Source organism: Topomyia yanbarensis, chromosome 3 (assembly GCF_030247195.1).
Source record: "Topomyia yanbarensis strain Yona2022 chromosome 3, ASM3024719v1, whole genome shotgun sequence".
Taxonomy (NCBI): Eukaryota; Metazoa; Arthropoda; class Insecta; order Diptera; family Culicidae; genus Topomyia; species Topomyia yanbarensis.
Genome location: NC_080672.1, coordinates 326,743,100 through 326,766,549, shown reverse-complemented (window position 1 = coordinate 326,766,549; position 23,450 = coordinate 326,743,100). Strand labels below are relative to the sequence as shown.

The 23,450-nt window shown below is 36.3% G+C and overlaps 1 protein-coding gene across 1 annotated transcript in view; it reads right to left on the bottom strand.

Moving 5' to 3' along the window:
* LOC131689640 (eukaryotic translation initiation factor 5B) overlaps nucleotides 1-23,450 on the bottom strand; it is a 409,123-nt gene that overhangs the window by 244,076 nt on the left and 141,597 nt on the right. The window contains exon 6 of the mRNA XM_058974874.1: nucleotides 1,072-1,267. Coding sequence (XP_058830857.1) covers nucleotides 1,072-1,267 — 196 coding nt within the window. The remainder of the gene's footprint in view (nucleotides 1-1,071; nucleotides 1,268-23,450) is intronic.

Sequence of the window (23,450 nt, the reverse complement as noted above, 5' to 3'; positions counted from 1 at the left end):
CACCACTGTTATGGAACCTTGTCGCCGATGGCTTGTTGAAACTTAATTAACTTGGGTTTCCGACATATGGTTTCGACGATTATTATCATATAAACATGCATTAACACACGTTTTGATATGGGAGGGTCCTCCACTTTTGAGCTGTTTTTGGGAAACAAATTGAAAAATATGTACTCAATAGATTTGATTTCTTTTTATTTTGAAGCATCGCGCTTTGACCTTTAAATTTTAATTTTGAAGGACAACAAATATTGAAGACCTTGAAACATCATTGAATACAATGATGTTGGAACTGCATGGGTTCCGCATAAGTAAAGTTGTGGTCAGTTGGGTAATCTGTAATCAGGAAATTGATTTGGGATGCATATATTGCGTAGGATGCATATATTGGCATATATACAGTTCTGATACGATTTTAACTTACAAATCTATGACACAGTACTTGGAAATTCAAATGTGAAAAACCGGTAAAACTCGCTTTACCGCGTCGCCAAATTTACAACAATATTCGCGTGATTATGGAATTGACCGCGACGAAAGTGCTAAAAGTCACAATTTAATCTAGTTTATTTGGGAATATCCTTTCGTTGTATGCGAATGTTATATCTGTTGCTGTAAATGAACTAAATTATGGAAATTGGTAGAATAGTATGGATAGCAAAAAATATTTAGCTTAATCAACCCATGTGTAAATGAAAGTATCGGCGTTCTGAAGTCAATTATAAACCTTCCTGCTGAGAGCTCTGTCCTATGTTGACGGCAAAGGATATAGTCATTTACGTATGAACTAATTAAAGCGGAACTGAACTCATCAAGCCTGCGTAATAATCGATCATTTAAACCGGTACTACCGCTCTATCTTTCTCATTTCATTAATAATTATTGCCCGCAAAGGATGTACTAATAAGTAGGCATTGTGAGGCCTGTACATCAATACCAATAATCGACCCTCGAAGCAGATAATTGACATTTAGTTTTATTACAGAGCCACAATGACACCATTTCCGGTCAATCAGCAGCAAAGTTGTTCCTATGCCGGCGAGAGGCCCGCTTCCCCCCACCCCAACTCACCTTTAATTTGCAAGGAAACACTGCGATCGTTTTGAATTCCTCACGCTTACGCTGCTTGATCTCATCCCGATAGGCCGTGAATTTATCGAACAAATGGTAGATAATGTCCGCCTGGAATACCTTCACGCCCAGACTGTCGGCAAGCTCCTGCGCGTCACGTTCCACCTTGACGTCGAAGGCGAGAATCGTAGCGTACCTGTAAGCAAGCAGTGAGAGTAACCATCGATTAGTTTCTGATGCAGCAAAAAGGTCTCGCGCAAATTGCAACCTGTCTTGACTCGGGAAACCCTGGTAAACCGGTACAACATAAACATATGGGATATGCCTAAGCGCAACCCGGCTGAGTCGATTAGCTGCTATCGATCATGTCATTTTGAATTGGTTCCAATGAGTCATCATCGGAGCTGAACGAGGCAAAGCAAGGCAGAAGTATGTGTAACGCAAATGTCACCCACGATTGCACGCCCAAGCGAGCATATTTGAACAACTATGTATGTACTAGACAAGCCAAGCCAGGCCAAGCCAAGCCGATCGCAATTCCCGTGCGTGAATATGAATGGAATGCCATCGGTGCGTCGCTCGCAAACCGACCGGGTAAGGGTTGCGAGAGAGTGTTGAAATATCTCCGATGGCAGAAACGGATGGGGGAGGACTCCCACGAATATTCTGTTTTTAGCGCACTGCTGCTACAGACGAAAACTCGATTGAAATATGACTTTGACTTCATCGATACCTCGTGGCTGATGGCGACGCGGTTAAGGTTTACCAAAGTTGGATCATTTACTACTAGTGAGAGAGTGAGACATGGTATCGTATTATTTTAATAAGCTTACATTTGATTGTTTGGTTTGATCCAGTCTAACTATAGCTATCCGTTGTGGTCGTGAAATATGGCAAATGATATGGCACTTAATTTTGTCCCTACCACGTCTTACCGCAACCGCATCAATGGTGTTTAAGTCTTAAATGAAGCTTGATTTTTTGTGTTTCAAATTCATCTCGTCAGTAACTAGCACCAACTTGGTGTCTAGTTAGACGATGTATCTAAGTTTGAACCCAAATTAGCAATAGTTAGACTCAAAAATTTAACACGACGTCGTCTAACTAGACATCCAGTTGGTGCTAGTTACTGACGAGATTAATTCGAAACACAAAAAAATCAAACTTAATTTATGTCAGGCTTTGTGCCCTTAATGCGCAAATTGGTTTAATCCAATTTTCCTTTTTGGGAACTAATATTGCATAAGTTTAAATCTTTCCTGTTGAAAAAAATGGGTATCACATGTAACTGAAACGACTTTATGCTATATTTCTCCCTAAGGAAAAAATACGATAAACCATTACATTACCTTAGAGTGACAAGAAAACAATGACCTCATCGGGCCACCCCTAAGTCGATTCCACCAGGAGTGTCTGCTACAAATTGGAGCCAAATCGAAGAAGTTTAGGTACCAGACTAATATGTTCGAAGTTTGCACGGAATTTTTCGAAAATTTACATGAAGAAAACCCACAAACTTTTATTTTAATCTTCCCTTGAATTCTACATTTCACCACATAAACCTACCAACACTAACTTTTCAACTGAAAGAGCTGGAACCTGGGTGTCTTCTACAAAGTTGTAGAATAAGCCTTTTTCGGTAATCCATATTCTATCACTCTTCCTTTAAAAGCTAGTGTTGGCGCCCTCTATATGGTGGCTACTAGAGTGACAGAAAAAATGACCCCCATCGGCCCACCCCTGAGTCGATTCCTAGTCCCACCAGGAGTGTCTGCTCCAAATTTGAGCCAAATCGAACAAGTCTAGCTACCGGACCAACGTGCTTGAAGTTTGTATGGGATTTTTCGACAATTTACATGGAGAAAACCCACTTGCGACCATTTTCACCGCTAGGGGGCACTTTATACATCAGATTATCACCAAAAGCGAAACTTAAGAAGATAATTCTATTATCTACAACTTTGTTGAAGACTGCAAAGCGATCCGACTCGAACAAGAAAAGTTATTAAACTTATAACGAAGTGATGTCTGAGTCAGTTTTGCATGGGGCCTAGCAGTGCATGGTAGTGTATCAGTACTAGGTTCTAACAAACTAAACATTTTTATGGAATAATGGTTAGATTTAGCTCACTAGTGTGTTCGGAAGAATTGTAGTACATAATACGAGTTATGTTTTGGTTAGAAAACTTTAGTTCCAGCTGTGACCGCATAGATGGCGCCAACACTAACTTTTCAACGGAGAGAGATAGAAATTAGGCGTCTTCTACAAAGTTGTAGAACAAGATTTTTTCAGTAATTTTGCCAAAAATCTCGACATTCTCTCTCCATTGAAAAGTTAGTGTTGGCGCCATCTATGCGGTCACAGATGGAACTAAAATTTTATAACCAAAACATAACTCGTGTTATGTACTGCAATTCTTCCGAACATACTATTCAGCTTTTTTATATTGTAACGACATATAATTAGCAAGGGACTGGAAGGTGAAGTATTTTTCAAATATTAAGAGCCATAGTACTCAAGGGAGAGCAAGGATTTGAAGTAAGAAAGTTTAGAAAAGCGTGGAGTAGGATCAATGAACAAGCTTAGAGTTTCCCGGTTACTTAGCTTTTTGTCTTCTGCAGCGCAGGAGTCAGGATCTTTTGGCATTAAATGCGAATCACCTGAGTCTGCGGCATGTCCGGACAAACGTAAAGTCAATTTAATGACCTATGCTGTCGGAGCCGACAAAAAGTCACGGAAAACTTCCACCCTAAGCATTGTGCGATGATGAAACTCATTGAATGAGTTAGTTTTTGCCCTCACTAATTGCCATGCCGGGGTGTTTTTATTTCATCGACTCTTGTGTCTGCCTCAACAAGTTGTGCATATAGTCACTGTGTGTTGATTGAACACGGCGTCGGCAGCTTTCACCCAAAGCTGCTGGATGGATCCCCATCGCGGTACATTTTCCTGCGCTGCAGAAGACAAAAAGCTAAGTATCCGGGAAACTCTAAGCTTGTTCATTGACCCTACTCCACGCTTTTCTAAACTTTCTTACTTCAAATCCTTGCTCTCCCTTGAGTACTATGGCTCTTAATATTTGAAAAATACTTCACCTTCCAGTCCCTTGCTAATTATATGTCGTTACAATATAAAAAAGGAAAAAAGATTGACTCACTATAAGTCGTTAATAAAAAGGGAAAAAATACTATTCAGCTAAATCTAACCATTATTCCACAAAAATGTTTAGTTTGTTAGAACCTAGTACTGATATACTACCACGTACTGCTAGGCCCCATGCAAAACTGACTCAGACATCACTTCACTAAAAGTTTAATAACTTCTTTCAACAAAGCCGGATTGACTAGCAGTCCTCGACAAAGTTGTAGACAATTAAATTATCTTTCTTATTTTCACTTACAGTGATAATACGATGCATACAGTGCCACTTAGCGGTGAAAATGCGAGCTAGTGTTTTTTTCTCCATGTAAATCGTCGAAAAATCCCATACAAACTTCAGGCACCTTGGTCCGGTAGCTAGACTTGTCCGATTTGCTTCAAATTTGGAGCAAGTACTCGTGGTGGGACTAGGAATCGACTCAGGGGTAGGCCGAGTGAGTTTTCAAAAATTCATTATTTTTCTGGGCACTCTAGTGGCTACGCTTCAAATGTAAGCGTATTAAAATAATACCAAACTATGTCTCACTGTCTCACTAGTAGTAAATGATACAACTTCAGGTAAACCTTAATAACGTCACTAAAATTTTGCAGTTAAAAGATGACTCATATCAGGTAGTAAAAATCTTTCAAATAAACTATTCAGCTAAATCTAACCAACAATTCGCACAATAAAAAGATTGTGGGAATCAACTACTCATTCAACACCATGCGCTGTTAGGCCCCCTGCAAAACTAACACATACATCCCTTCATTAAAAGTCTTCGACAAAGTTGGAGGATCTTTCTTATTATCACATGCAGTGATAAACTGATAGATTAAGTACCACCTAGTGGTAAAATGTAACTTAGAGCGCTTACTCAAGGCAAATTGTCAAAAAACTTCGAACACGTTGGTCGACTTCGGAGTGGGCCGTTTGAGTTGTCAGAAATTCGTTTTTTTTTTGCCTTCCAATCTGTTGTCTTACGCATCTGGCAGCGAACTTGATCTGTTACGATACTGACGAGACGAAGATGAAACGCAAATTTCTCGGCATACTACAGTCAGGCCCGAAGCATGCAGTTGTCCGAGTTGGCCCCTGCCAAGGGCGTCAACCTTAGTGGGGTGCTAGAATCTAACTCTGCTTTATACAACAAAAGATATTAAGTCGGAAAATATATCACGATAAGTGTACTATGTCCATGTACACACTAAACTATTATTTGAGAAGAAAGCCAGCGTGCAAACATTAGGCTTCACCAAAGGCGCCAAAAGGCCACGCTACGACCCTGTCAGTCCAATTCTTATTTCTTCACAATAAGTGGTGTAGTTCTCAAAGGTAAAGTAACTAAAAGATTTTTTTTTGTTTATTGGGGCTTTAACCTAGAGGTCATTCGCCGTTAAACTAAAAGAATAAATAACGAACGTGTTTCAGTTGCACGACACTGTTTTGCTAGAGGCCGTATATACTAATGCGCACAAGTATCACGGGAGGAGGGATCTCGGGAGTTAGTAAGGATAGAGATTCGAAATTGTGTTGGAATTCGCGCGCGTCACCAAATTTTAAGAATCTTTTGGCGCCCCGTCACCAGGAGAGTCGATAAGTGTTTAAAATACGAATATGTTAATGGCATAGAGCGAGCAAAATACTCCAAATAAGTATTATTACAGAAAACAAACTAGGAAAGAGAAAAGCACTTTAATATTTCGGAAAGAAGAATTAAAGAGTAGAAAACATACTAGTAATAATATGAAATAATTTTGAGCGGTCCAAAATAAACTGTATTGACAGATTATTTGTATGACGGGCATACTAACAATATCACGCACACATAATTTATTATAACCTAACTACTAGAAAGAGAAGCCAGCAGGTTTGTTATGAATAGATAAGAATTATCAGGATTAATTTACTAATTTAGTACAAAAACAGGAAGTCTAATAGACGCTGCATACGATATATAGAGTCCTGTTTCTCTCGCTTCTAACGACATGGAAACAGGAACCCGTTGGATCAATTCCTGGGTTATGCCCCCAGATGCCTCACTGCCCCTAATTTGGATTTGTTCGGAGCAAGATAATAGTGATATTAACCTTCTAGTGGACACCGGCACTTGATGAAACGCGCACATATATATGCTAATTACTAGAACAAAATTTAGGACATTGAGCACGAAGTATATGAAACTACTCAATACAATGAGACAAATTATTATAATGAACATGATTTAACAGGCTGCAAATTGGTCCTTCTCGCGGAGTCAATTCTCAACCCTCGCGCATGATTTAACAATCATCATCCCACTCAGACAAGACAATACGTATTCCCCACGCACATATAATGCCCTGTAGATTAGTGCTCTAGTTAGTCAAATAAACACTAAATAAACACTGCTCTGAATGTGTTCCGCCTTTTGGCTAGGGTTTCCATAATGAGCAGATGACAGCGATCGATGTACGGTGGTAGCTCTGCTAGGTTGCGCTACAGCAAAGTTCTAAGAGCAAAACGGACAAATCTTGCCTGCACTGCCTCTATTCTGTTGATCTAAATGCTCGTATAAGGACACCAAATGGGTACTGAAGCCCCCGGGTTCTTCTAATGAAACCAAATTTTCTAATTGCCAATGCTATAACATGAGAGTAATGATTCCTGAATGGCAGTTGTGAGTCTAGGAGAACTCCGAGGTCTCTGATAACTGTAATTGTAATTCTCTTTAGCGATTCCCCAGAGATCTTGTAGCTCAAGAGTATTGGATTCTATCTGCGCGTAAAAGATATTGTATAGCACATGGACATGCTGAAAGTCAATAAGTTGCGATTACACCAATTACAAAAAACATCTAAGTGTCGCTGTAGTTCTACGTAGTCTTCAAACGTCATTGAAGAAAAACGAAAAAACAACGGTCCGAGATTGCTTCCTTGGGGCACTCCCGGCAAATTGATGAAATACGATGATGTACGGCTCGTTATTTTCTAATTTTGCAGATCGAGATCGATTTACGAGATATGATTAAAGCCACTCTTTACAATTTGACGAGACACCCAACCGTTTTATCAATGCCAGTAGAAGAGAGTGGTCAAATAAACACTAAACAGCTCTTTCTAGTATTTTTGCAAAATAGTACTCAGAACTTCTTTTAAGACAATGTTTCGGATTACTCGGGTGTTATTTGTACGCGGGGCCTGATAACAGATCATGTGGACTCTCGCCACAATAGGTGCACTTTTCAGCATTCGCATGCAAGAGTCATGCTTATGATTTTCTGCACAATTATCACACCGATCCTAATTCCTACAATGGATTATATGCTTTTATTAAGTAGAGGAACATGGAGAGACATGACCAGGTTTTCAGCTAAACCTGCATAAACCTCTAAAAAACCTTCAACCCCGCAAACGTCATTGAGATATAAGGTGCAAAGTTATTGTGCGTGTTCATGACTTTTTGCAGAATTTTTAATTTAATTTTTCAAAATTTTTGTGCGATCGTTTTTTTTTTTTTGGTCAAGTCTCCCCACTGCGGGGAGACTTGACCAAGGCCTGGGGAGACTTGACCAAGAGAATTTTGAAAAATCATAACAAAAAATGATGACATAAAACATACTGTAATTATTATTTTCCATATTCTCGAGATCCTTAGGTAGCAGTAAAACATATAGCAGGGTTGCATTTCAAGCATTTTTTATTAAGGATTAACTACACTGCTTGTATTGCATGTTCACACTTCACGAAATCAGTCATATTACTGTTAACTTTGTTTAATAATACTAAAATTTGTGGCGTGATTAACATTAACAGTAGATACAAAAGCATAGTAAATATAATTTTGTATCTTTCATCATCGTATAAGTTTCCCTATAAAATCTTGGTCAAGTTATTGCGCTCAATGTCGTGCAAAGTTTAGCAATAAGTAATGCCCTGTAGATGTTCTGATTTATGTAAAATAATTTCACTGCTTCATTGGGAATAAGATGATATATGAGTACTTTAATGGTAATTAGTAGTCGAGTAGATATGTCCATAAAAAGTTTGATAAAAAAATTACATCATTTAATGCAAATTTGTGATTTCGGAATATTTTCTATAAAAAAAGGATTTTTTAAGGGATCGAAACAAGTATAAAAATATTTTTGGAAAAAAATTAAGAACTGGATAGAAGATGCCATAGCCAAAAATAAAATCTTGCGCTTGGTCAAGTCTCCCCATGTTCCCCTACAATAGTGTAAGGCATGACGCGATGTAAAAATAGCCGAACAGGTAAACGATCTACGTAGAATAAGACATAATTAAATACATAGCAATCCCGTCAAAGATTACCCGATACATGTTTGAAGGGGTCCTTGAAACAGCCAACCCCGGCTTCAGTAGATCCACGCATGATAAACTCGAATCGGTGGCCACAACGTCGATCTCAACTTGGTGAGCGGGCATATAGATGCGATAGTGGCTCATTAAAGACATGGCGCCAGTAACATCATTTGCTTGCTTTGGACAAAATATTACAAATAGCGGGCTTCTTTGGGCGATGATTTTAAATGGGATGTCACAGAATCTTGTTCGACATCCATTTTACCGCCAGTTGAGTGTTTTCAAGAGTGTGAGTAAACGCAAAGTGAAAACTTGAAGAATATGAAGGAAGAAACAGAAAAAAACGAGATATAATAAATTAAAATACACGTCAAGTAAAGTAACAATTTGGTCACCTATCTTCACCTGATGTATGACTGGATGCTACTGATTCTCTAACAAAACGTCTACGCAGTAAGCCAGTCTGCGCGTTTCCCTGAATAAACCTCCGTCTGTTGCCTTCAAATACCTATGAAATAACATAAACTGAGGTTTCACGAAAAATGCTCAGTCCGAAATCTTCAAACAGCTGCCTTCGAATGATATCAAAGACAAATCTAGAGTGAACTTAAATTAAAATTTCACAAAATTTTAGTATTCTGTAGGTGCTTTACCTGAAATAGACTGAGAAATTTCGGTTATCCATATCATTTTCGAACTATTTTCTAAAAAAATTGTATCCATATTTTTTAAAAAAGCCATACAGTATTGGTAATTGAATAAAATTGGTTACAATTGCTCCGACTAGTATGTTGACTCAACTAAATTTTCCAGCTGAATAAAAAATAAGCCTGCGATTATGCAAGGGGCGTCATGATCAACGGATTTGGCCGCAACTGCCTGCAAAACTTTTTATGGATTATCTAAAAATGAGGAAGCAGCAACTTGCATTGCAACGTTACTTTTTCTAGTCCTTCTAATTCATGTATGAACTTCAAGTTATCGAAGTGAAAGAGCTCCTCATTCAGTTTGTATCAATGGAATGTTATACAACTCCTGTTGTCCTCATATGCCTGTATGAAATTGTAGGTTTTTTTCGAGAGTTGCCCTAGTGGTGCTATAGAGCTAGGTTCCCGGAAGGACTCCTCGCCAAAGTCACTCACTACAATTGCAGACGAGACAGGAAATGTCACCCACTAAGGCCAATTGCAGATCGCCATGATTCTGAATGTGGGACTTCACGATCGCGTGTATCGTCGCGCAGCGCTCGAGCGTTTGTGCATTCACATGTTCGGTCGCACGTGCGTTTGTATGTCGCGTGTGCCAGCGTGTGTAAATTCTATTCTAGACCCGTGTTCCATGCGTATGTTCGCGTGTATTCTTGGATTATGCTGCGCGGACTGTGAATCTGATACTTAATTTTCAGTGTGCGGTTCAGATGCTAGAAAAAGATGAATTCTTCCACATCACTTCACAGTGGTCCAGAATGCAAATTTAGCAGGACTTTTGAGATTTTACTAAAACTAAACAACTTAGCCTTATTAAGTATTTGGAGAAGTTTTCGTAGTTTATGAGCCCCTCTTAGTTAAAACAACAGTTAGGGTCGTTCTAATTTTATCAAGATAAAAAAATTTTTTTCAATCATTCTGGCTAGAGCCAAACGACCTTCAGCGAAGTTGAAGAACGACAAATTTTGGAAAAGTTTGCTGAAGACATGTAAGCTCTATCTGTCATACTTTTTATTTTACAACAAATTTAAAGTTGGAGCTTAGGGTGTTTCTTCGAAATACAGTTTTATTCCAACAACTTTTGCTGTATTCATTTAAAACTGAAGTAGTCTTCACACAACTTTAAGATTGTTTCAAGGCGAATGATTTGTTTCATGGCACCATATATCTAGCTATTTCCGTTGAAAAGTTATGCGCACTTTTTCGCCAAAAATGGGGCTGTTTGGAATAACAATATCACTCATTTGGGGCAAATAAAAGATAATTTTTTTTGAACTATAAATAAGGCCATGATTAGAGTTATAATTGTACAAAAAATGGCGAAAACGATATTTTTCAAAATTTCATAAAATTGATTTAAAAAAATCTATTTTTGAAATATTGAGTGCTTATATCTTCTAAACAATAAAAGCTAGAGTTTTGATGTATTAGAAGAAAATGTTTGTCTTCAGAAACTCTGAAAAACATCTGAAGGATAGGTTGGAAAAAAAATGAAAACTGAAAGTTATATTAAAAATTTGATTTTCCATGAATTGACTCTTTGTATTATATTTAAATTACTTTCACGGTGAACAATATAAAAAATGTAGTTTCGTTTTCATGATAAAATATTGCACTTTACAACACTTTTCTATTATTTTAAATAGTGGGTAGGGTGGTTCTAATTTTTTTAAAATCAGAAAATTAACTTTTTAATGGTTCGAGATAGAATTTCGCTGTCTTCCAGAAAATTGAAGAAAATGAAATTTTAAAACACTTTTTCGAAGACACTGAAACTCTATGTCGTGTACTTTTCATTTTACAAGAAATTTACCAAAAAAAATTAAGGTGTTTCTTAAAAAATGATTTTCTTTGTATAACTTTTGCAGTTTTGATTTTTCATTAAGATCACTTTAGAAATACTTTCAGATATTTTGAAGGATATTTTGAATAACTCGTTCTAATATATTGAACCTCTAGCTTCGCTCGTTAGAAAGTTATATATAATTTTTACTAAAAATAAACTATTTTTTGAGTAAATATTGCAAGATATAAAAACATATCGTGTTTGCCATTTTTTGGTGATCTATACTACAAAGCATGCTATTTCATATGAAAGCAACAATATTTAATGTTCAGTGCCCGAATCGAAGATAATTCTATTTAAAAAAATTATATTTTTTATATAAAAGTTCTTATAACTTTAAAACGACAAAAGTTAAGTAGTTGGTGTTTCAAAGCAAATTATGCGCCCTAAAATAATCTTCAAGTTGTCCAAAGGGTACTTTAGCGTAAAATAAAATTTCAAGAGTTACAGAAATAAAACCGTGTTTTAATGAACACCCTAAAGCTTACATTTCTCATGCAATGGAAAGTATAAAAGCTAGAGCTTGCATGTCTTCAGCAAATTTGTCTAAAATGTGTTGCTCTACAACTTCATCGAAGACATTCAAACTCTATCTTAAACTGTTACAAAAGTTCTATTTTAAATATTGCTAAATTTAGAACCACCCTAGCATCGGTTTAAACAAAAAAGAAGGGCCTTGCAAATTACAACAACTTTGCCAAACATGTTGTAAGGCTAAGTCATTTAATTTTAGCAAAAAGTTAAAATTTCTGTTAAATTCGCATTATGGACCACTGTGCACTGTCTTGTCACCATGGAACGTGTTGTTTAGTGGATATGAGCGTCATTTTTTTCATTGGTCCAACAGAAGGCATGGACCTAGCCTGCTAGGGCCGAGAGTAGGGACTTCCGGGCGTAACCGATTTATGATCGCGCGAGCACAGGCCTTTGTAGGCTCACTCTTGAGACCGCGTTAGTCAATTTATAAGTGCTAAAACGTCACTTAGTCACCGGGGTGTTATCCTTAATTTATAAGTGCTAAACCGTCACTTAGTCACCGGGGTGTTATCCTCTTTGCGAGATCGCGAGCGTAGGTGTGCGTAATTGATCGAGAAGGGCTCGAATGTTTGCATGTTAACGTATTTATCGCTTGCGCTAGCGCGTATGTAACTTCGCGTGCATAAATTAGATTTCAAAACTGTGTGGCCATTCGCATTTTTAAGTGTGTACTTGAATGATCGCGCGCGGATAGTGATTTTTTTATTAGCTTAATTTTCAGTGTACGGCTTGGATACTAGAAGAGAGTTCCCCATATCACTAGAGTTCCCGGCCATGTTGCCATGAACTGGAGGGTAGAAACTTGACCGATTCATGATCGTGCAAGCAGAAGGTTAATGCTTGAGACCACGTTCCCTTGATTACCGGGGTGTTTTAATGTTGGCGAGATCGAGGATGTAAATATGTGAAACTGATTGCAATTACATCTTCGCGTGTGTGACCTAATTTGTGTTATCGCAAAAACCACGAGCGTTTGTATATTTTAACGACATTCAATTAGCTAGAGATTACTGGGTAGGGAAAGTTATGAAAATTAGAGCCATAGTACTCAAGTGAGAACAAGGATGTGAAGTAAACAAATCGGAAAACTAGAAGTGGCAGGGTCATTAGAACAGGCTTAATATCGAACGGGCTTAATCTTTGTCTTCTGTTACCCAGTAATCTCCAGCTAACTGAATGTCGTTAAAATGTAAAAACCGATTTAATCCACCTAGCAGTGAGATGAGACATTTCTTACACATTTCACTATTGGATTAGTTTGCAGAACTCACGAGAAGTAGGCACCCAACTAGAGGTGGGATGAAAACAGTTTCTAGTCTTGCACGAATAAAATCTCGAATAAACTGAATAAATTATAGAAATCAACAAAACGACCGAAATAAAAAAGTAAAGCAAAAAATGAAACAATAGGTTTTTAAATTCATAAAATGAGTAGAAAAATTAATGGAAATCAAAATTATAATATACACGAATCAAATTAGATTAGGTTATTACATAAAAATTAAGATTATATTTAGAAATAGCTATAAGATTAATAGAATAGATTGACTCATACTAACAAATTGAATGAAATAAAACGAATGACTGAACATGAAATGCATAAAATTAAAGATATGAATAAAATGAATCAGATAAATCAAATGAATCAAATGAATCAACTGAATCAAATGAATCAAATGAATCAAATGAATCAAATGAATCAAATGAAACAAATCAAATCAAATGAATCAAATAAATCAAATGAATCAAATGAATCAAATCAATCAAATGAATGAAATGAATCAAATCAATCAAATGAATCAAATCAATCAAATAAATCAAATGAATCAAATGAATCACATGAATCACATGGATCACATGAATCAAATGAATCAAATGAATCAAATGAATTAAATGAATCAAATTGATTTAATTCATCCAGTAAATACAATGAATCAAATTAATGAAATTGATCAAATGAATAAAAAGAATGGATGAACAAAATGAATAAAGTAAAAAATAAATGAAATGCATAAATAAAACAAACGAATCAAATAAACAAAATGAGCTGAAGTGATAAAATGAATAAAAAGGAGAAAATGAGCAGAATTAAATTCATTGATTAAAATGAAAAATTGAACAACAGTGTTATAAATTAATATAAAGATATAAATTGAATCAAATAAATTATTTGGATGAAATGATTAAAACTGAAAAAGTAGTCAAATTATTAAAATGGAGAAACTGAACAAAATGAATAAACTGGAAAAAAATAATAAAATGCATACAATGAAAACAATGAATGATATGAGTAAAATGCACAAAAAGAATAAACTGATCAGAGTGATTGCAAAGAATGAATCGAATAAAATAAGTAAAATGAACGCAGATGAACAAAACGAATAAATGCGGAATGAAATAATTAATTAAAATGAAATGGTCATATATTTGAAGCCAAAAACATTTTTGAATGAAGAAAATGAATAAACCGGATTGTACGAATTTGAAAACCATTGCATCAGAAAGTTTTGAAATGTTTTTGAAAATCCCATCTTCTGAGAAAAGGCTAATAAATATGCAATGGACTTTCTGGGGCTTCCATCTTTTTTTGGTTTTATTCTTTTTGTTTTCATGCTTCTTTACTTGACGAATTCGAAGTTTACTTTTTGGTCACATATTCCCGAAAAAAGATTTATGTGCAGAACATAATTTACTGGTCCAGTATTTTAACGCGCAATTGAATATAGTAAAGTGAGACAAGGTCACATGTGCTTTCAAGCCCCTTGAACAGAGAACGACAGAGGTAGAATGTGATTCGTGAATGAGACAGGTATATATTTCAAAGTTTTTATTTGAAGTAAATAGTGTGAAATGTCTAGGCTATGTCGATTGCATAAAAGCCGTGTTTGTATTGTTTCGTTCGGAATTCTCGTGCAGGAAATATGGATAAATGAGTCCTATACAGACCAATACTGTGAAAAAGAAATGGTTCAAACTACTCAGTATATCCAGATATAGACGACGATAAGTTAGAAGACACATTGTAGTTGCATCCCCCATCGAGAGTGGGTACTTTGGGAGACTTCTTTTCCTGGATCTAATTTGTGGATATTTTTGGTCTTTGATCCGTTATTTTTCATGAAAGTTCGTACCAATACAACTAATGTGTAGCTGATACAACTCATGGTTCATTCGCCTGCGTAACGTTCCGTCTTCCATCTGCACGCCACCATAGATGGTACGCAACACCTTTCGTTCGAAAACTCCAAGGGCGCGTTGGTCCTCCACGAGCATAGTCCAGGTCTCGTGGCCGTAGAGGACCACCGATCTAATCAGCGTCTTGAAGATAATCAACTTCGTGCGGCGGCAAATTTTGTTCGACCGGAGTGTCCTCTAGAGTCCAAAGTAGGCACGATTTCCCACTAAGATCCGTCTCTGAATTTCTCTGCTGTTATCATTGTCGTCGGTTGCCAGTGAACCCAAATACATGAATTCGTCGACCGTCAATCCGAACTCGGGTGGGAGGTTCACATTGTCGTCTCTAGAACCTCTTCCTTTCATGTATTTTGTCTTCGAAACGTTGTTGGCAAGTCCAATCCTGCTGGCTTCAGCTTTCAGTCTTTGAACATATATTTCATTCAAAATTCAATAGAGATACGAATAGTTTAAATATCGCACGTGGAATGTCTCTTTTGAAAATTTCCATCGTCAAACTTTCATATTACCCAGTTAAGCCAAATATTTTTCTGATATAGCCATGAATTTCCTTAATTATAGTGTAGATACAGGCTTTGAATACAATTGAATTAAAGTTGAGTTGATGTAGCAACAGACAAAAAATAGTTTTGTTTTCTCAACCCTTCGCAATTACAATTAATAAATATTTCAGATTGGCAGAAGATCTTATCGCACAACTTAGAAATGCATACAGAAATAGCTAGATAAATGCGATAGAAGAGAGACAGAGAGAGAAAGAGAGAGAGAGAAAGAGAGAGAGAGAGAGAGAGAGAGAGAGAGAGATGGGGGGGGGCGTGTGAGGAATGGCAAATGATGGTTAATGGAGTGACATTATTTTTATAGGTATATTATTATGATATATTGATTCTTACATTCTTATCATAAATAATGTAAGTAGTAATTTTTGCGCCATAACCAGTATAACCTAAATCTTGCAAAAGAGCTAAATTTTCGCTAGATTTTTGGGCTTTCGGTGACGCCACAAGTATAATTATATTAGAAATCTTTTATCTCACTACTAGGTGAATTACTTGTTGATCTGTGTATTGATATACCATCCAACATTTACCTCATGATTGAACGCAATGCCTAATCCAAGGAATAAATACTAGAACTCACTGTTTCTTTATCAACGCATTATTTTGTCTTTGAAGTGAACTTATATATTGATTTTTGAGAAATAGTTCATTTATTATAAAGGTAATTCACAAAATGTTCTCAACATCGAATTCCTTGAATCACGTAGATGTGTTTTCATACCCAGATATTCAAAATCGGTTTAGTTTTGCCCCTAAAACACCAGTAAAGCAATACTCTGTATGAAAAAATCTCATTTTTAATTAGTGGAAATTGGTAAGCGAGGACTAAAAATACAAAATGTCCACGGAAAACCGATTCATCACAATTTCAACTAAAAAATTAGTTGAGGTTTTGGTTTCGTCTAGTTAATATTTGGGCGAACTAAATTTTTGTTGAAAACAATAATCCAACGTTGTTGGTTTGATGCTGTCAGTTTCAGTCTGGACACAACGTTTCAGCCTAGCACAAATCTTAAAAAGCTAAAGCACAAAACTTAAAAAGCTACCTGAGCTAAAGCTTGAAACGCTTGTCTCAGCTTGTAACGCTTGTTTTAGTCCAGACACAATTGCATATGCCGTTACACTACATTTTTAGCCAAGACCCAAACGACTGAAATTCAACTAATCCTATTGTTGAATTAAACTGCTTCATCGTAAAATACAACATAGGATATTTCAAACGTTTTGTTTCACCGATCGACGGATGAAAGGTATGGAATTAAATTGTTGAAATATTTTGTATGTCAGTAATTCACGCGTAAATATAATACAGAGTTATGTTTTTCATAATGTTATCTTTTTATAAACTGCACTCTTAAATGAGACGAAATAGCCAAAGGTATTCAAGGATTGTTGGTAATTGATTGATGATTTCAATTTTAGATGAAAGGTATAATTTTTTTCTATTTAGTCAGCCAGCACTACAAAAAACTTCATACTTATTCCACATCTAGTTTGGAATCTCAAAAGATGAAAAATAATTATCATATTGCATAGTACATTTGTTAATATTTGAAATTTTATTATATAATCGACTAAATCCGAAATAGAATGATGTTGACAATTTTCGACAATACTTTCAACTTTCAGTACACATGTATTGAAAAAAATGTCAATAAAAATCATCCCTTTAAAAAAAACATATTTTAAAGAAAAACTAGGTAAAACCAAAATAAGGTCAGTTGAATTTCTGTTTTTTTTGTGTTCAGGTAGTTGCGTCCAGGCTAAAACAAGCTTTCCAAGCTGAGAAAGCTACCTACGTGCTTAACCGTTATGCCCAGCGTGTATGAACATAGTTGCTGTCGCTACCTTGATGTATTTCAGTAAGGTGCATCTTAGCTACTTTGCTGTCATTTCGTATGATGTGCGTCTTGAATCAAAATCAATAATAATTTTCAATAACTATTATTTGAGAATCTCGCAAAATTAAGATAAAATTTAGTTACGTTTTTCATTTTTCTGTTGAAATCAACTAATTAGGAAAACAAGAATTTGTTTTGTTATTTTCTTCATCGAATGGTTTTCAGTGAAGATATGAGATGAAAGATATTATAAAGCAGATCCATAAATACGAAAATACGCTTGATTTAATTATTGCCAGCAAAAATCTCGTTATTTGGCATACAAATTTTACAAAATAGCTGTCCGAAGCAACATGTGCCCCTAGCGCAAAGATACGAAAACTAAGAACCGTAAAATTTTGTGAAATATAACAGAGCTATATGACAGCCATAAAAATAATATGTACACTTTTCTTAGTATTACCACAACTGAAAAACAGTTGGCTCAGTTCCCTTATACACTATAAATTCTCTAAGGAACTGATCATGCTTTCTGGAGCAACTAGTAGATACAAAGTCGAAGCTCACGACTCGATTATGACAATTTGTGTGCAAACTACCACGACTATGTTCATACGAAAACAAAAAAGAATTAATTTTTCCCCTCTTATGGATCACAAATAGGAATCATACATGATTTCGGTAATCATGTGCGTAAATTATAAACCGGATCATTTCATAGGTCCACAGATTATAAACGGATTTCCACCATCAATCCGAACAAAACGAACGCCGGTATTTCACCTTTTTCCTGCCAACTGTCGAAGTGCGTATCCCATGCAGAGCGGCCTTTTTCCAGTTGCAGTGCAACCATTGCACGCTCCGATAAGCCGAAAATAGGAGTCGTAAATTTAGTAAAAAAACGAGTCGCGGAGGAGGATCGGTCGTAAACTTAAGTGTATAGAGGGAAAGATGTTTATCTGTCTACCGTGCTGCAAATGGGTTTTGATATGGCGATAAAACATAACCAAAAATTGAATTACGAGAGGCACCCGATTTTTTTACGATCACATTTCGGTATTCTCCAAGTCTGTCTTCACTTCGAGCACTTGACATTCGGAACGCAATCGCTTGAAGTAGTAACTGCGTTATTACGACTGTTTAAGAAAGAACAAGAGACCTGCGCTGTGTGTTTGTGCAGTTTTATAGCATGCGTTGAATGCACCGGATGCACCTTTTATGATCGACGAATCCCGGGCGCAAAGCCGGTAGATTACTTATCATTTTTGCCACTCTAGTCAATCCGATGACTAATTCATGACCTGTCTGTGCGCCGAAAAAATTAAATCCGCGCGTCCTCAATGTTAAGCTCTCAGCCCGATACGAACAGGTTTAGGTCTTTCCAGGCAGTAACTCGTCACTTTTCAACAAGCGCTTTCCCCATTCAAGAAACGATTGAAATGTATTTTAAAAACGCCGTTCGCTGTCTCAAACCAGAAGCCCATTCATAATCACCGATTATATTTTACGACCGCCTGTGTGACGAGCTACAGCTTACAGGGACAAAAAAAATCACGTTCGCCGAGTTGGTGGTGAAAAATGACATTAAAAATCCATCCTGGATATATTTTTTACGACATCCATTAAATTTGGACCATGCACGATGACTCGCAAACGTTATACGTCGCAAAGCAAGGTGCGCCCCGCATCTACTATTGCACTGCAGCTGTCCAGAGGAGTCAATATCAGATAAACATTGGACATTAGACGGAATGGATATTAGGGATAAGGGTTTCACAGATGACAGTGTTTGCTGATCCATGAAGCAAGAAAGACACATAAATATTATGACGTGCACTTGAGCCGCTTTTCGAATTCATGCATGACACGGTTCCGACGGCGTGTGGTAGTTTTATGCCTATGACAATTTTAATCGATTTCCCTGAGGGAAATTGGTAGTAATTTTGCTAAATAGTAGAGGTGTTGCGAATGTACCTTGACTGATTTCAGGCGGTGCCGGACGACACGGTATAATGGTAGTCATTATCTCAATACCCGATTAGAAAATCATAACAAGATTATATCGAGGGATGATAGGGCTTTGCCAATAAAAAATAAGCGATCAATACTGAAAGTTACTTCGCTAGGCGAAATTTTTAATCAATACGCGTAAATGTATTACACCAACATGGCAGCATTAGCAATCCAGGTAGAGGTTTACAAAGTAAGTTGTGTGTTTATGTAAATTATGTTCAATTCAACCATTGAAAATTATTCAATTTGCGAAGGACCTAACAAAACGATATTTTCCCATAATCGAAAAAACGAAGGGAAGACAAAACAAGGTTAGTATTGTTTTGTTCAACCTGAAGCAAGCAAATGTGCAGATGTCTATACACTGAAGCACCATGTACATATCCCGTCGCGCGACGTAGAGATTGACGGCGTGACGACATAATCGAGATTCACGATCGCGTGTGTTCTTTGATGATCGCGAAGGGCTCAAGCATTCGTATGCTAACGTGTGTGTCACCTGTATGTGACTTCGAGTGTAAAATTTAATTTTTTCGTCGCCAAGGAACGTGTTGTTTAGTGAATATGAGTGTTATTTCTTGTTGGGTCCACCTAAAGGCATTGGACCTATGCTACTAGGATAGCACTTTCGAACGTAACCGATTCATGATTGCGCGAATACGTGCGTTTATAGGTTCACTCTTGGGACCGAGTTAGTAAATTTATAAGTGCTAAACCGTTCACCTAGTCTCCGAGGTGTTTCCATGTTTGCGAGACTGTGGGCGTAAATGTGCATGGATGATCGCTAATGGCTCGAGCGTTTGTATGTTAACGTGTTTGTCGCTTGCGCAAGCGTGTATGTAACTTTGCGTGCATAAATTCGTTTTATAATCATGTGGCCATTCGCATATTCGCATGTATTCTTGAATGATCGCGCGCGGAACGTGATTCTAATGCTTAATTTTTAGTGTATGGTACAGATGCTAGAAGAGAATCAGTTTTCCCATATCACCAGAGTTCCCGGTCATGTCGCCATGGAACGTGTTGTCTAGTGAATATGAGCGTCATTTTTTGGATTGGTTCAATTAAAGGCATGAGTCAAGGCTGCTAGGACCGAGGGTAGACACTTCCGGACGAGACCGATTCATGAACGCTCGAGCAGTGGGTTAATGCTTGAGCCCACGTTTGCAAGATTATAGTCCTACAACGATCACGTGATTACCGGAGTGTTTTAATGTTGGCGAGATCGCGGGCGTGGGTATGTGTAGATGATTGCAATTCCATGGTCGCGTTTGTGACCAGGCTTGTGTTATCGTGAAGGCCACGGGCGTTTGTACGTATATTAGAGAATATGCAGTTAATTGGGTTACCCTGTTACCTTTTGGCTATGTGCCAGCGTGGACTTCTAACTGATTTGTGTGAAGCTTTGGTAAAAAATGGACTGCCTTAAACTCACTCAATTGCAGTGAATGCGATCCGTCAGTGCATTAGCAGTGCGTAATATTCGTACCAGTTTTTCACATACACATAGTAAGGTTCTGATAATGAATGATGTTCATAATTCCTTTGATGTTAGTTGAAATTTATATTTTTCCATTTTTAGTAAATTTTCTTAGGATGCCGAAAACCGACCACATTTTTCAAAATGGTAAAAAATTATCATTTTACTGAATTGTTAATAATCATACTGACAGAATAAATTAAATTAATTCTTTCATAAGTTATTAGCTAAGACCTCTAGCTTTCCATTGGTATGCTTATTTCCATATATTGTTCAATTGGAGTAATGTAATGTACCCCTACCTTAATTTTTCCAATCCGATCTTCCCGAATGAATAGAATCGAATGCACAAATTGATCACCGGAAGGATTACCCACTATTCTATCAAATACGCCAATTCTGCATCCATTTCCTGACCCAGCTATCACAAATACCTAGACGAACACATACACAGATAGATATACGACTAGCACATAACAATAACAACACTAGTACTAAAATCTACAGTTATTACATAACGACCACTATCAGGTTTCTAGTTATACATTTATTTAATTAATTTAATTAGCCTGTGCACGATGACGAAGCCGACCGATATAAATGGACACACAATGTCCCCCACTCTAAGCCCTGTCCACCAACAATGCGATTAAACTATGGAACAATGTCTGCAAACACGGCCCACAGCAAAACTCAATCTACGTGAACTCGCCAGGGTGCCACGCCAGCGCGCACAGGCCGATGGTTAGTTAGGGCTTGTGCAGGGTACAAAAAAACACAAAACATAAAAAAGGCATATAAGCCCTCTCGGTCTCCTCGATGCACCACTATCGAGGCGTAATGCAATAACCATCTTAAAGCGATTGTGTGTCAGACGTTCTTTAGCACTGCAGCACACAATATGCTTGATGATGTTTACAATACCGTCAAACCCCTCAACCTAGGGGAGTTAGGGTTAAACTGTGAAATTTAAATGAGAAATAGAAGAAAAAAATGAGATGGTGGAAATGTACAACATTAGAGAAATCAATAAAAAGTAATAAAAATAAAGCAAAACATTAAGAATGAAAAAGTAAACGAAATACCAAAATTAGAAAAAATTAGCATGTGTGGGGAAGATACGCAAAATAGATAAATATATGAAATAAAAGAGAAACGACATAGCGAAAAATTCTGATGTTATGGATTAAGCAAAAAATATAATGAAACAACCAAATAGACAAATGGAAAACATGAAAAAGTGGAGAAAATTTAAAATAGTGTAGTTCATATCATATATTTTAATAGAAGAAACAAGGCAATGTAAATAAAATAATAACGAACATGGGAGAGAATTAAAAGAAATGGGAAAAATCTACATAATTAAAAAAATAAAAAGAAACTTGTGATATGGAAAGTAAAATTAGACCATCAACGAAAAAATAATAAAACAAGAGAATTAAGTAAGATGAAACATAAAAAATGGAAAAATTGAAAAAACTGAATATTTTTTAAAGAAATGAAAGAAAGAAAAACGAAAAAATATTAAATGGTGTACAAGAAAATAAATGCGGAAATAAATATGGAAAAATGAAGAATATTTTGATTATAGAGGTTTTATCTTTAGGGTCATTTGCCTCTTTTCGGGTTACAGAAATCTCTTTTCGAAAAAATCTCTAACCCTATGTGCGGGGTTGGGAATCGAACCCAGGTGAGCTGTGTACAAGGCAATCTATTTACCAACTACGCTATGAAATAAGGAATGTTTTAGAAAATTTAAAAGAGTAATTGAATAAATAAAAACAAATTAAAATAAATCGACAGAACAAGTGGAAGGCAAAATCAGAAATTATTGAACAAATTGAAAAAATGTGGCTGAATTAAATAATGGCGCAAATTTTTTTGATAAATTATAAAGAATAAGAGAACTTGTATGTACATGCAAGAATGAAAAATATGAAGAAAAATAGAAAATATAAAACAGGTACTATTGGATTAAATTGAAGAAATGGGTGAATGGAAAAAATGGGATATTCAAGTATGAAGCAGTAAAATAAATTAAAAATAGCAAAAACAAAGGATATAAAACTTGCCACTGCTAAAAAGGAAAGTAAAGGAATAATGTATTGAGACAGCCAAATGAAAATTGGAAGGGAAATTTCAGTTTTGAAAAAAGCGGAAATGAAACAATAAAGAGAAGAACAAAAGAAAATAATGGTAACAACAATAAAAAGTAGGCAAGAAAGGTAAAGTGGAAAAATGAAAAATATGTTCATTAAAAAATGCAAAAAACGTTAGAAAACAGATTAAAAATCGAAATAATTAAACAAAACAAAAAAAGTAGAAACAAAAAATGAAAAACTAGACAAATTTAAAAAGGCCGTGCGACATGCTGGTTTCAAAAACAGAAATTTCGTGTTGCTCGTGTACATTTTGAAATGTATTGCAAGAATGTTGCGTCTTTGGACCAAGAAATCGTTACGTCCAGGAACCATTAGGGTTCATAATCTTACACACATGCAGGTGCGAAGATTTTGAAACAGGCAATAATTTTTATCTCGCTGTGATTTTCTGGTGAATTTTGGACCACCAAATACGAAAATCATTGCTAATTGTGTTTTCGAGTTTTGGAGTTTTGGATTTTTAATTTTTTAATACGATGAGATGACTTTTTAATTTATTTTTAACCAATCTGATTAATCTATTTCGCCTAACAGGTTCGAAAGTTTTCTACAACTTTTGTGATATACCTTGTATTTGAGATGCCAGAGATTTTA